The sequence below is a fragment of the Plecotus auritus genome (genome assembly GCF_963455305.1).
Source record: "Plecotus auritus genome assembly, chromosome: 6".
Lineage (NCBI taxonomy): Eukaryota > Metazoa > Chordata > Mammalia > Chiroptera > Vespertilionidae > Plecotus > Plecotus auritus.
The window spans coordinates 25202423-25217917 of NC_137773.1; the positions used below are offsets into that span (position 1 = coordinate 25202423).

Genomic DNA, 15495 nt, shown 5'->3' on the forward strand with positions numbered 1-15495 from the left:
GCTAATTAAGTGATGGTGTAAATATGACCTATGTTTCCTTTTTGTCACAGTTCAGTATGTAGCAGGATATCCAGAGAGGGCAGGACTAGAGGAGTGCTGGCACACAGCGCCTGGGAAGGGCTTCCTGGCCTTCGCCCCAGGATAGTCGGGTGCGTGCCCAGATCGCACACGAGCAGCCTGGCCAGGCTGCCAGCAGCGTGACCAGCCCGCGTGACCCCCAGACCTTAGGAAATAGAGGCACTTACTTGTTCAGTTGTCCAAATTGTTGCAGAAAGCACACTTCCCAATGGGGTGCATTTCAGACCTCCGAGGACAAGGCTTTGGTGAGGGGAGATGGAGCAGTGGGGAGGGGCCAAGACAGAAAGGGAATCCTAGTGAAGGCAGGGAGAGGGCGGCTTCGTTCCCCAGACAGTCTTACACGGAGGAAGTGGGAAGTGCTAACATCCTCCTGGGGGATGCCGACGCGGTCAGAGCAGCATGTTGTTATTGCAGAGTAGTTGCCCAGCTTGCTCATTCTAATAACAGCTGCCGTTGTGAATCACTGTCAGAAGCCCAACGCTGCGGTACACACTGAACCCACAGGGTTTCGTTCAGTCCTCATAAGAGCCCCATGAGGAAGACCTGGCTCTCCTTACTTCACAGAGAAAGAAACGGAGGCACAGAGAAGCTAAGTCTCTTTACTCGTAAGGTTAGAATATTCGGGACATATTTGTACTGAAAAATTACACGTCGTCTGAAATTCAGAGGTAACTGTGTGTTCTGTAGTTGTTTCTCTACTCAATCTGGTAGCCCCATTTGTTTGTCACGTGAGAAATACTAGTTAGGCGCCCACAGTGTGGGAATCACAGTGCTGAGCCACGTGGCTGGCTGGAGTTGGCGTGGGGATGGGGCCGAGTTGTCTGGTTCCACACTTACCTTGTGCAGGCAGAGAGAAAGAGTTGAGAAGGCACCCGAGTCCCTGCCTTCCAGAAGAGAAGTCAGAACAAGTACAAATTATGAATGCAGGATCTGATAAGGAAGGCTCCCAGAGGCCTGCAGCCCACAGACATGATCTGTTTGGCCCGAACATGTTTCTTTATAAAATGGAATTGAACATCTGCAGGTGGGGCATGCGGTCTGTACCTCCCCCAAACCCCCTGCCCCTGTCACTCATCTCCTGACCTGCCCCACCCCTCTAGGCATTGGACTTCTCACCACGATTTATTGCTGTAGAAAATGACAAGTGTCAGCAAGTGGAATAAAGTGTGGGGACAGGACAAAGGTGAGAAAGGTGGTTTCCAGGTGGGGACTCTAAGGAGACTGCACGGGGAAAGGAGCATTTTGATGACTATCCTTACTTTTATTTCCCTGGGTTGCTAGCAACATGCACTGTGCAGGTGAAATTCATTTATCCATCCAACTCGTATTCATTGAACATCTGCTATGTCCCAGGCACTGTTGTCGGTGCTGGAGGTATAATAATGAGCAACACAGTCAGAATCCCTACCTCTATATTGATTTTACATTTTAGTGAGGTAGACATAATAAATATGTTTTCCAGGAGTGAAGTGTCCTGGGAGGAAAAACAAAGGAGGAAGAGGGGCTAGAGAATGATGAAGAAAACCTTTTTATTTAGGTTGGTTAGGAAAGGCACCACTGAAGTTGGGGCATAGGGAGAGAGCCAAGTGAAGGAAAAAATAACGTGCAAGAGAGGGTAAAGGGCTCTCCTGGCAGAAGGCACAGCTTGTGCAAATGTCCTGCGGCAGCAGTGGGATTAGCATGTACCAAGAGCTGTGAGGAAGCCATGTGGCAGGGAGTAGGGTGGATGGTGAGCTCAGAAAGGATGAGGAAATAGGGGTGCAGGTTATGGAGAGCCTCTTGGGCCATGGTAAGGGCAGTGTTTAGTGAAATGCAACACAAAAATGGGAATAATAATATTACCTACCTCTCAAGGTACTTGTGAACATTCAACAAATTCTCCATGCAAAGTGCTAACATCGTTAATTTTATATATGTAGCTACTCTTGTTATTCTGTGTTCAATAAATATTTTTATGGAATGAACAGAATTAATGTCTAAGCTGTAGATTTAACAGCCCATTGTCAGGAAGACCATCTGTCTCTACATGATATATGTTTTTTGTTCTGAAACGTGAGCTCTGCCTTCAAGTGACACAAGATTTATGCACGGAAGCCCTTGACACGAGCCTGCTTCTGTGGCAGTTTCTTCCATTTTTTACCTCCGCCTCTCCCGATCCTCCCCCGCCCGGCCCAGAAGAAAACTCCTTTACAAGCGTTCCTGCACTGTAATGTTGATGTCCTCTGGTCGCCCTCCACAGATAAAACTGTGAAGCTGTGGAAAGTCAGCGAGCGCGATAAACGGCCAGAGGGTTACAACCTAAAAGATGAGGAGGGCCGGCTTCGGGATCCTGCCACCATCACAACCTTGCGGGTGAGTCCAAAGGCTGTTGTTTTGCCACCATCTTGGTGCCTCCCGAGGTTGGCCACATGCTGGCTGCTGTGAATGTTGCAACTGTGATGTGAGAGGGAGGGAGATCCAGCGGAAACTCACCTACCTGAGACTCTGGTGGCAGATGGGGGAGCAGGACAGGCGCCAAGCTCCACTGACCACACGTCCATGCATTTCCTTGGTCCACGTGGCCAGTGGCATGGGTTACTGTATGCCTAGCCTCTGCCTGTTCTCATTACCTGAACATCTGGAGCATCTTTTGTACTCAAGATACAGGGGATGGGACTACCCAGAAGGGAAGTTGAAGGCCCGATTCGAAACATGAACCTCCAGCCCAGCCTGCGTGGCTCAGTGATTGAGCATCGACTCATGAACCAGAAAGTCACGATTTGATTCCTAGTCAGGGCACATGCCCCAGTTAAGGCTCAATCCCCAGTAGGGGGCAGGCAGGAGGCAGCCAGTCAATGATTCTCCCTCATCAATGATGTTCTATCTCTCCCTCTCCCTTCTTTTCTGAAAGCAATAAAAACACATTTTAAAAATACACATGAACGTCTGAATCTAACAAGTCTGGGTTTAGATTCTGCCACTTACCAGAATCTCCTGTAGTCACTCAACTTTTTGAGCTTTAGTCACACAAGTTATTTTTAGTTTCTCCATCTGCAAGACAGTGAACCTAACCTTTACGGCCCATGGATTTATGAGGATAAAATGCAGTGAGGGTGGAAAGCCCTGACTCCATGGCTGGGCCTCCGTAAACGATCCCTACTATTAGTCTGAGTGGCTTCCTTCCTGCCCTCCAGAAATGCACAGTCTGGTAAGGAAAGAGGATTCGCAGGTTAATATACAAATGGTTCTGACACTAAATAGAGGGAGATAAATGCAGTGTGAGTCGGAGGGAGCTGCCATTTGATCAAAGGAGGGGGAAATTACATTGGTTCTGGGAGACCAGGAAAGGGCGCCTAGGGAAGTGGTGTTAAAAATAGATTTCTAAAAGTGGACTTTTAAGGGAAGGCTCTCCAGATCTAGGTTAAATTGGTTCAAGCCTGAGTCATGAGTTTAGTTTTAGATGTGTTCAGTGTGAGCAGGAAAGCAAGCACATGTCAGGACCAGCCCTAGCCCTGGGGGACTTTTCAAACCGTGTGAAATATGTGCTTCCAGCCAGCAGCTGCTCTGCTGCAGCCAAGCAGTGAGAACAGAGACGGTGAAGCACATCTGGAGAAAAGAGGTTGTCGACCCAGGTTTAGAAGCAGAGATGGGAACTGAATGATGGTTGTGTGTCTGATTAGCTCGCTCATGTATTTGTTCGTTCATTTGTTCATCCGTTTATTTTAGTGGGCGCTGTTTGAGCACAGACTCTTTGCTGGCCACAGTGCTGGGCAGTCACACGTTAACTTAGTACTTACTGATGAGTACCTGGTCTTCATTTGAGCTCCTTCTGAGGCAGCAAGCGTTGGCTGCTCTGCCCCCTCTTGTCAGCCAGGGCCTTCAGTCTGGGGAGCTGCCAGCGAGCCCACCCCACCAGACCAGGCTGATGCTCTAAATGCTCGGGGCTGGGAGATTGGAAGGTAGAGCAATGAGGAATATGAAGGTAGAGTCCGTCTGTGCTGGCTTGGAACTGTGGTTCCACTGCTCTCCATCGAGTGACCTTGGACACGATACCTCAACTCCTTGTGCCTCTAATGTCGCATCTGCACAACAGGGATGATGGTGGTCACTACTTCCTGGGACAGTTGTGAGGGTTCGATGCTGCACTGCGTGTGATAAAGAGCTTAGCCTAGGCCTCATCTCACAGAAAGTCAGTTCCCTGCTGTTATTTTGCATTACTATCATCATTAGTATGGCTGTTATTACTCCCTGCTGTTAGCAGGCCTATGCATCTGAGAAAAATGCATACTCATTTTTTCTGTCACATATTTTTTATATTGTTGTATTTACAAACTGTTCACTGATGTCTGCTAAGCAGCAAATGCTATGCAAACGATACAAAAGGAATAAGATATAAGATAGCCTTTCAGCCCCCAGGACTTGACTATCCTACAGGGAAACAGATGGAGTAGGTGCCACTGGGAAATTTACAACATGAACTTCTGCCCACGTGTTCCCTTGCTCTTGTTTGCTACATGGAGGGGATTTCTCAGACGTAGTCCATACTATGAATGCCTGCTGTCCCTGGCATCCTATGGGATTTCCTGTATCTGTCATTTGCCCTGGAAATGCCATCCCATGATGAAGAGGAGAGAAGGCCTATATGTAAGTTTCCACGAGAGCAGAGATTGTCCCCAAAGTAAGACAGTGATGTTGGGAAGTGGACTTGTATGTATCCTACAAGGAAGGAGGCCCCGAGGTGGGGCTGAGTTAGAAAATTCCAGTTCTGGTTCTTGCTTCCGTATTAACCAGCTGGGTGATCCTGAGCCAATGAATCACATGTGCTCTCTCCAAGCTTACTTTCTAAGTGGCAGAGGATCGGACAAAGTCAGCGTTTCTGCCACCACAGTATTGGTTACAAACACAGGTTCCCAGGACCCAGCCCCAGGGATTCTCTTCAGCAAGTGGAGTGGTCCGAGGAGTCTGCATGTTGGATATGAGCCCCTGAGGGTGGAAACACGGGGGCTGTGGTCACTGGGCTCTCTCATCTCCCAGCCTCCTTCCAGCTATTGTTTTATGAGCCTCTGTTACTTTCCAATCATTTCAACAGTTATTGTACCAGCTTGGGAGACACCTTTGCTCTAAAATTGTAAATACTTGCATCTGATTTCACTTCCTCTACCTTCCTAGGCTTTCAAATATCCCATTTCTCAGTGTAAATGTCCACACCCCAGCATCCTTTCCAGGCGAATACTGACAAGGACAGCCTCCTTTCCTTCTTGATCCCGGTGGTAGAGGAAGAAAAAGCCAGGCTACCTGCAGACCGTAGGTTCAGAACAATGACTCCAAACAGAGAATGGGCTGACGTGATATTAATCAGACTATGATTTACTAACATGCTCTGCATTGAAACGTGCATTGCCAGCAATTGTGGCTTTTTTCCTTCCCTGTGCTGTGATTGCCTCCCGCTCCCTTTCAGAGTTTCCAGTTCTATGTGGATCTTGAGAGTGAGAACGTTTAATAATACCCGACAGCTAATTAATCCTCACTGAGTAATGAACCTGTTCTGTTTCAGTGCTGGGAGGCTCAGCTTTTCAAAGCAAGAATGTGGCTGTTTTTTCCTTTTTTTTTTTTTCCCCTGGAAGGTGGCCTTTCAAATCCAATCCCTCATTACCCAGAGAGACTATGAGAAGCACTTCTATGAAAACATCATCTCCTGCTCAGTATCATAATATTCAAGCGATAATCATGATAATTTAACAATTACACATTACAGCTATAAAGTGCCGTTTATATCACAAAGTGTTTTCTTACCTCATCCCTAATTCAGCTTTTGAACAGCCACTGAGAAGGGCAGGACAGGTATTTGGCAGGTGAAAATGCCGACATCTAGTATTTATTGAGCATTTACTATATTCCCTGCACCATGCTGGACATACTGTTTGCATTAGCTACCTCATGACGTGTAGTTCACTGTTAAAATGCCCATTGCACAGATGAGGCTCAGAGGAGTTAAATAACATGCCCAGATCATGCAGGGCTAAGAATCAAACCCTGATTGACTTGGCTCTGGGATCTGAGCCCTGAAACACGACGCAGAATCAGAGAGACTGTGACTTCCCCAATGGCTGTCAACTGGTTACTCTAGAGCTGGGACTAAAAGTCAAGAGCTCTGGCTCTTCAACTTGGACATACATCCGGCGTTTGGAATGGTTTTCTTAATAATTAGTGCCATTATTATTCCAGGTCAGGGTGTCTCTCCTTTCTCCCTCTCCCTCTCTCCTCCGCCCCCCTTGACTTTCCGGATCCCTGATAGCAGCATGGACAAACAAAGGCCTTGAGGTCTTATGTAGATGCACTTAGCAAGATCCTCTTCTTTCTCAAGCTCCCTTACCCAGGAGTAAGAGGCCCTCGGAGCTCTTTCTAGGCGAGGAAGCTCATAGTTCAAGTAATTGAATCAGCCTGGGATGGGAGCTGGGTGGTGGGAAATCGCACTTGGCGCGCTGAGCCTGGAGTTAGGATTTCCTTAATTATGGTGGACTGCCAGTGCCTTGGGAACCTAGGCCAGGCTGAAATTTCCTTTTAATCAGTTGTAAGTGTAGAGTCCAGAAGGTGTGAGCTCCCAAGCTGTGAAGTGTCATAACCTCCCCCCAAATGAAGGGGATGTAATGAGCTCAAGTTCTAATGTATTGTATCCAGAAATTGCTTACAGCTGCTAATAATAATTATGATAATAGCCACGTTTATGGAGTGCTTGCTATATGGCAGGTGCTGGATGTTATATCCTTACATCGTTTCATCCTACCAATAACCCTCCCAGGTAGGTTCTGTAATCCTTTCTGGATCGTCCTAGGTTTTACTCCCTCATTTCATTTAAGTCTCTGCTCAAGTGCCACCTTCTCAGAGAAACTCTCCTGGAATGCCCAAGAGAAAGGAGCCTGCTGGCCCTGGCCGGGTAGCTCAGGTGGTTAGAGCCTTGTCCCAATACACCAAGGTTGTGGGTTCAATCCTCAGTCAGGGTATATACAAGAAGCAACCAATGAATGCATAAATAAATGGAACAACAACTCTCTCTCTCTCTCTCTCTCTCTCTCTCTCTCTCTCTCTTTCTCTCTCTCTCTCAAATCAGTCTTCCCATTCACTCTCGGTGCCCTTACCCTGCCCCTTCTCCTTAGCTTTTGTCCTCACCTGATACATCATGTGTCCGCTGCCCCCCCCCCCCCCCCACTACAGTGTCAGCTCCATGAAAGCAGAAACCGCACTGTGTACTCTCCCATAGCTCCAGCAGCTAGTCAGCCTTGGGCAAACTACGGCCCGCGGGCCGGATCCGGCTGTTCTATCCGGTTCTCTTGCTCTCCCCTCCACTCCTTTACTTTGAATTTATATTAGTTCACACAAACACTCCATCCATGCTTTTGTTCCGGCCCTCCGGTCCAGTTTAAGAACCCATTGTGGCCCTCGAGTCAAAAAGTTTGCCCACCCCTCAGCTAGAACGACACATGGCACACAGTAGGCACTCAGGAGTATTTGTCAAATGAATAGGAGTGGCACAGGTTTAGAGCAGGCAAGGGATTTGCCTCATGACTAAGAAATGGCTGAGCTGGGATTCAAACCCAGTCCATCTGACCCCAGATCTGATGCTTTTCATTATGACTTCCTACAGCCTTAGCTTTCTACGAAAGTAATAACTCATGATCGCAGGGCACTTTCATTAGTGTGTCTCTCAGAATTGTGTGGCAAAGCCTTAATGTGTGAGCTTGATTGGGAGGGGAGTAGAATGCAAGGGGGAAGGGCTGCAAAGGCCTTTCTGCCCAGGGTGGGGGCACAATGGGTGCACTGATTTCAGAGAAAAGATTCCATTTCGCCATGTTTTTACACACGGGCCTTCTGTTGGTGACCACCTCTGTCTTCCTCTCCACTCAGGACACACACATCCCCATGACTTTCCTGAATTAATATGTTTCCACTTAGAATGACCCTGATGTTTGCAGATCCCGCTGGTGGCAATTTAGACACACACACCCCAGCCACAGCCTAAGACGCCATGGCAAATCAGCCCGAGTGCTGACCTGCTCCGAGCTCTGAGGGGCCTTCTTAAGGATTATTGCTAACGGGCCATAGGACTAGGCAGGTCGAATAAACAGACTAGCTATTTCCCCAAAACTTATACTTTTAGTGAAAAAACAAGTTTAACCACCTGATCTGTTTTCTAAAGAACTGATTAAACAGACCACTGGTTTAAGTTTGCTAATAGCCACTATGTTTAATCAGACATCCCTAGTGACAGGCTCTGGGTTGAGCAGTTTTATGGACATTTTATAAATCTTTCTTCATCACAATCCTGTAACTTCGGCATCATGCCCATTTTACAGATGTGTAAACAGAGGCTCAGGAAGGTGAGCGCTGGCCTAAGGCCTCACAGATAGTAAGTGGCAGAGCCAAGAATGGAGTCCAGGTCTCTTTGATCCCATAGCCCCTGCCCGCCACCCTTATACAGGACTATGTGTCGGGTGGTCCCTGACCTAGACAGCAGTGAGGATAAGGGCATCTGACATGTAGAACTTTTCAGAGCATTGCTTATCTAACATGCTGAGTATCTACTGCATGCCAGGCACTGTGCTAAGTATGCACTACAAAGTGTACCTTACAAAGATGAGTGACACACACTCCCTGTCCTCAAGGGGCAAGGAGGGGGCAAGTTGCAAAGGGCTCCAACATGAAATTAATCTGATCAGTGGTTCTCAAAGTGTGCCCCAGGGTCACCTGCAGTGCTTTTTTAGACCATCATCATCAGCTTCCTCTACGGATTCCAGTTCAGAGTGTCTGAGATGTCTCCAGTGACATCTTTGACAGAACCCCTCCTGGAAAACTCCCAGGTGACTCTGCTGCAGGTGGTCCCTGGGCCAGGCTTTGAGAAACTCTGGATAGGGCATGTGGCCTGAGAAAAGCACAGAAGATCACCGTGCAGTTCAGAGGAAGAGGAGAAGGAGCGAGATGCAGGGTCAGGAAGGAGTTATCACGAAGCATCTTGAAGGATAGGTGCTCTTTCATGCTGGAGGCCTCATCTGATACTCCCGAGGATCCTGGGAGGCAAGTAGGACTCAAATTGCTATTTCCCTCTTTCTAGTAGCAGGAATGTGGTACCCCCAGTGTAGTAGGGGAGACTGAAGCCCTGAGAGGCAGAACTGAGAATCAAATGCTTTCTGGCTCTCTACTTCTTGCTGCCTCTGCAGTGACCACGTGGTGATACTCACTTCGAGGATGGCTAACCCCAGGCCAGTTTCAGGGCAAATTACTGACTGAGTCAGGATTGGCCGTGGCTGCCCCAGGTTTTAATTTGGGGTTTATGCTTTCATGACTGAGGCCTCTTAGGACATCAATACAGCCTACCCCGACCATCTTATAATTTTTCCAGAATTCATTTTGTGATTTATGGCTGCTTGGGGGGCTTCATTGCCACTCCTTTTACAGTTTCATCTTTCCTTATATTTGTTGCAAATAACAATGAAGTGTTTAGCTACTGCAGTGAAAAATCAATCAAGCCTGTTCCATATTCACGGGCTCACAATGGCACCCGGATGGCCCCCTGGATTAGATTAACTTCATGAATGTGTTACTCTGGTGTGGGTAATTTCTCAACCTCCGCTCCCTCCCTCCCCGCCTGCCTCGGCGGGTGGATATTGAGATCTCCCATTGATTGACTGCCCCGAAAGGGAATGCTGGCGTGTGATGTGTGTAACTCAGCGGGGCGCGCGGACTCTGTGGTTATGAAAATAAATAATAATTTATGTTATCGTTATTGATTGCCATCATTATCTGATTGTATCTGTCTGCGTCATGGGGTTTCAGTTATGGGATCAGAAAGCGCTCCACAGGAACCTCAGGCACTACCCTCGCTGACGAGCCTGGGTGTTTGACACGTGTCGCCTCTTGGGGGTAAGGGCTGTGGATGTCCCCGTCCTATTCTTTGGCTCATGTCAGTGAGACAGTGTCAGTTGGTTCAGTGTCAGACAAAGGAACTAAGTCAGTTGGAATAATAAAATAATAAGAGCAGCAAACATTTATTGAGCATTTGCTGTGTTCCAGGGACACAGGGCATATATTGGCTAATTTCATATTCAAGGTAAACCTATCAGGTAGGGATTGAAATAAACCTCATTTTAGAGATGTGGGGCCTAAAGCCAGGGAGGTTAAGTAACCTGGCCAAGGTCAGATGGCTAGTAAGTGGGAATGCTTGGACTTGAAGTCATGTCTTCATGCTTCTAAAATCCATACTACTATCCTGCCTCTGTATTAGAAGAGCCGCCTGGTATATTCATCTGAATATTCGGTGTAAACCAAAATACGAGTGAGCAGGGACTAGAGACAAACCTGCCAAGTAGACGGCAGGCGCTCCTTTGCCTTGGGCACAGGTGGGTTTTCCACTTGGTATGGGGGAAGGTGGGCCAGAAGGACGCATGGAAACTAGGTCATGGTGTACTAGGTCATGGGTGATCGTGAGACTCTGGGCACGTCTTAAGTCGTCCCCAGCTGACTGGCTGACTCAGAATCTCCAGGAGCAGGGCCAAGGGATCTACCCAGGTTTCTCAGCTGTATCGCAGGCCATCCTGGAGACCAACTGGGTCTGAGAGCCATTGACACAGTGACCGCAAGGTCCACTCCAAAGTGGAGGCTCTCTGATTGGATTCTGTAAGCTCGCTCTTTGTCGTCTTCCCTCCTCCTGCCTCACGGTCCTATACAGAATAATCTGAGGGAACTTTGGTTATCGAAACATGGCTGCCTTTCCACTAAGTGACTGATTTGACTCGGAGTGAGAATCTGCAAGCCAATCAGGTTTAGGTTGTGTGTGAGCGGTTCCGCCCTTTACAACTCAAGTTCTTTTTCCCTCAAATCAGGGGGCCAGCCTACGCAATGGCCAGTGTGCTGTAACGTTAACAACACTGAAGACATCCATTAAGCACATGCTGTGTGCCAGGCCTTCTGCTAGGCACTTTACACGCACCATCTCATTGTCGCCTGGCAGCAGCCCTCCGGGATGGGTACTGTTTTATCCGCATTTTCCAGATGTGGACATTTGATTCAGAAACTGAAGTGACTGGCCCAAGGGCTACAGACACTAAGGGGCAGAGTCACTTTTTTAAACCAGATTCTGTCTGACTCCAGACACTTCAATCCTAACACTGTGACCTAGAGACTCCAGGAAAGGGCCATGTCTCCGACCACGTCTCAGCCATCACCTGTAAGATGGAAATCACCGTACGTTCTTCCCACAGAGGTCAGGCTAACAGAACAGAGCCCCGTGCTGACAGCAGATGCCCGGTATGTGCTATTATTACCGTTTTCCTCTCCCTTTCCATCTTGTCTTCCGCCTGGACCCCAGGAGCTTCAGGAAGGTCTGATGGATATACTGAAAAGGTTCAAAGCAGTGTTGTGTTTGGGGACCAGCAGTTCACTGTGTTTCTTCCATTTGGATGCGTGTTTGTCCTGGCTCTCCAAATCTGGGTTGGATTCAGAGTGTATACACACTGACAATAAAATGTTTTCATTCATCTCCACACACCCTTTGTTATGCTGCATTTACCATGCAGTGATTAGATCCAGCATACATGGAAATAGAAGCAGAATCCTGTACCTGGTTTGAGATCAAGTTCTGTTTGTCTCTTGCTCCCCACCCCTTTGAGAGGTATTTGTGGCCCCGGACTGTGACAGGAACCCCTTCCCCCCCCCCCACCCCCTCGCTATATGCACACTCAGTGACAGTGGGAAGCTGAAAAGTCCACCCGTGTCAGAAAGGGAAAGAATCGTGTTAGAGGAGGAAATCTCGCCGTCTCCATGGCCTCTTGTGTAGTTTATTGTGGTGTCGCTTATTATCATGAGGGAGGACAGTATTCTAGACCATAACCCATTCTCTTTTCTCTTTGGTCATTAAATGGTGTGGATTTCGGCGACGGGGAGGATTGGCCCGGCCAGGGCAGGTGGCTGGCCCTTTTCGGGCTTTGCAGGTGAGACTCTTGTCACTGTGTCAGACCTTATTCATACTGACCCAGATGGATTTTTCTCAAAAGAGAAGTTAATAGTATGATTTTCCCTTTCAAGGACTGGCTGTGCACTTCTAAAGTAAGTGGAAGATCCCGGCGTAATTGGATGATTCAGGGGGAAAAGTACCTCCATTCTCTGAATCTTTCAGATGGAATTGTCTGAACCATGAGTGTAATGGGAGAGACATTGTCCCCAGACAGGGTTGGGCTCTGAAATGTGAGCTCCCTGCTGCAGGACATGCACAGTCCCACTGACACTGTGCATGTATGTATATGCCTGTGCAGGCATGCACATGGCACGCAGTTCTCAAGTAGTGCATGGATCAAGAAAACTTAGGATGTCGGAGAGGGAATAATGGCGGCAGAATAGACAGACGTGTTCCGAGCCGTGTCCCGGAGCAGAAAGAAAGAACAGCTGAGGGACGCACAAGGAGTGTTTGTTGGCTGGTTGGGAGACAGCTGAATTCCAGAAGGAGGTGGGGGACTGCTGAACGGGGTTCCCCTGACCTGGCAGCACCAACTGCGGCTGGGTCCCCTCCCGGAGCTGCGGGCTTGGACGCGGAGTCTGCGCCATCTTGATCCGGAAAGTGGAGCTTATCTGAAGCCTGAGAATCCACAACTGCGGCACCCCAGGAACAGCTGCGAGCCCCAGAACAACGCTCCCCAACTGGCGCAAGCACACGGGTTCAGAGGAGCTCTACACTCCACCACGGAAAGGTCAGATTTCGCCTGGGATAAGGTGAGGTCTCTGGTCCCGGCGGGAGAGAGGAACGCGCGTTTTGCGGGAGCTGGAGGACCAGGGAAGTCTGTGCCTAGAAAAATCCGTGGCTGTAGGGGCTGGCGTGATCTGTGATTGTGGAAAGGGGTCCTCAGAGCTGCTAAGAGAAGGGCACTCTAAAAAGCAACCCATTTTGATCTGAAGTGCAGGGACACCCTAAGAATTTCAGGCTGTCCAGACTTACGCGCAGCCCGTGCGCTCCCTTTGTGCCTGGGTTTACTCGCAGTCCTGGAGTTCGCACACTTGGGCTTTTTCCTCTTCAAATCCTTGCTTCTGATTACTAAGCCCAATACATAGGATCACCCAGTTGGGGACACCCTGGGAGACTGCAGGGGAAAGTTGTTTTTCTGGAACCTGGGGATCGGAGCGGGGAGTGACCATCAGAGAGTCAGCTCTGAGGCAGACCACGCCCACAGGCCGGTGGCGAGTGCCACAGGGAAAGAAGGCTCTAACACTGCCTAGAGAGGCCATAGATAGACCCGGAAGTCAATCCAGAAACACTGCCACCCAGGGGCTGAATCACAAATAGACTCTTGCGTAATCAAAAATAAAGGAATACGAGAAATTAAGACACACCGCCTGCTTAAAATCAGGACTGGCTTACAACACCGAAGAGCAGTGGATCGCAGGGAACTGCAATACTGTCTGGACTGAGAAACAGGCGTGCCAAACAGAAAAACAGAGGAAGTGAATGACCTTCACTACTTCACATTTTATTTTTACCTTTTATTTTTTTATTTTTTTATTTTTTTTTATTTTCATTTTTTGCATCTTTTAATCAAGAAACTTTTTTTTCTTTTTTCATCACTTGATTTTACCTTTTTAATGATTACATTTTTATTTTCAATCCATATTATTACTACTGCTATTTTATCTTTTTTTTTTTCTTTTTTTTTTTTTAAAGTGTCATTTTATTTTCTCTTCATTTTATTTTGGGATTAGGGTTCTATATTCTATTTTTTATCTTTCCTTTAGCATCGTTTTACTCTATCTCAACTCTACCTTTAGGCCATCACTCTCTTCCTAACCTCCCCCTTTTCAGTGTCCTGTTTGTCTTACCCTTTTACTGCTTTAGATTTTCCCTATTCTTTCTGTTTACCCCTTGTTAAAATTTCACCCTACTTACATATCTAATCTCTAATCCCCTGCTCCAAGTCCACATACACCTCTCCCTTCGCTGTCTGAGCTATCCATAAACTTGTCCTTCTCTCTGTCCTTTTGTTGTTGTTTGCTTGAATGTAGATTATATCCAATTTTTATGCTGTTTTTGTGAGATTGTTTTGCTTATTCTTCTTTTGTTTATTTTTTTGTTTGTTTTGTGCTTCAGCTTTCCCTTGCCTCAATCCATATTAGTTGGTGTTGTAGTTTGTATTAATCCCCAGGCACTTGTTGCTGGCATTTGCTGGGATTAGTGATTGTTCTATTGGAGTTTTATCCCCAATATATATAGTCTGTTCCCCTTTCTCTCTTAGTCACTTTCTTGTCTCTCTTACTTTTTCTTTTCTCTTTACTTTCCCTTTTCCCAATTTCATTTTCACACTCCTTTTTTCTTTTTTTCTTTCTTTCTTTCTTTTTTCCTCTTCTTCTTTCTCTCCTATCACCTAATTTGCCTTTCTCTGGTGGTCACCTTTATTGGAGGTTATTAATATCGTGAATACATTCCTGTTCAGTGCCTTGTGAGTTGTACCTGGTAGTGCTGTATTTTGTGCCTTTAAATCAACCCAGGAGAGAGAGAACTACATAACCAGACACCCAGAGAAGAGAGACCATGGGGAGACAAAGAAGCAGCCCGCATATGAAAGAAAAGCAGGCATCACCAGAAAAGGAAGTAAACGAAATGGAGGCAAGCAACCTTCCAGAAAAAGAATTCAGAGAAATGGTCATAAGGTGGCTGAAAAGAATGGAAGACAAATTCGACAATATGAGCAAGAACCAAGAGGAAATGAAGAAGAACCAAGAAGAAATGAAAAATGACATCACTGCTGTAAAGAACTCAATAGAAAGCATCAAGAGTAGACTAGAAGAAGCAGAGGACCGCATCAGTGAGCTAGAAGACAAGATGTAAAAAAATACCCAAGAAAAGCAACTTCTAGAAAAAAAAATTAAAAGGCAGGAGGAGAGTCTAAGGGAACTTTGGGACAACACGAAACAAAACAACATCCGCATAATAGGGGTTCCAGAAGGAAAGGAAGCTGAACAAGGAATAGAAAACCTCTTTGAAGAAATAATGACAGAAAATTTCCCAGATATAGGGAAGAAAAAACCCACACAAATCCAAGAAGCTCACAGAGTCCCAAGCAAAATGAACCCCAAAAGACCGAAGCCAAGGCACATTATAATTAAATTGGCAAACACCAACGACAAAGTAAGAATCTTAAAAGCAGCAAGAGAGAGACAGAAAGTTACATACAAAGGAACCCCCATCAGACTAGCAACTGATTTCTCAACAGAAACTCATCAGGCCAGAAGGGAATGGAATGAAATATACAAAGTCATGCAAAGGAAGGGGCTGAATCCAAGAATACTGTACCCAGCAAGGCTGTCAATCAAAATTGAAGGTGAAATCAGGAGCTTCACAGACAAAAAAGGACTAAGGGAATTTATTACCACCAAACCAGCAATGCAAGAAATGCTAAAGGGTCT

At 47.0% G+C, this 15495-nt stretch overlaps 1 protein-coding gene across 3 annotated transcripts in view; it reads left to right on the top strand.

Annotated features, from left to right (window-relative positions):
• PPP2R2B (protein phosphatase 2 regulatory subunit Bbeta) overlaps positions 1-15495 on the top strand; it is a 342634-nt gene that overhangs the window by 264519 nt on the left and 62620 nt on the right. For all 3 annotated transcript variants that reach the window (XM_080673088.1, XM_080673090.1, XM_080673089.1), the window contains one exon: positions 2318-2430. In XM_080673088.1, coding sequence (XP_080529214.1) covers positions 2318-2430 — 113 coding nt within the window. The remainder of the gene's footprint in view (positions 1-2317; positions 2431-15495) is intronic.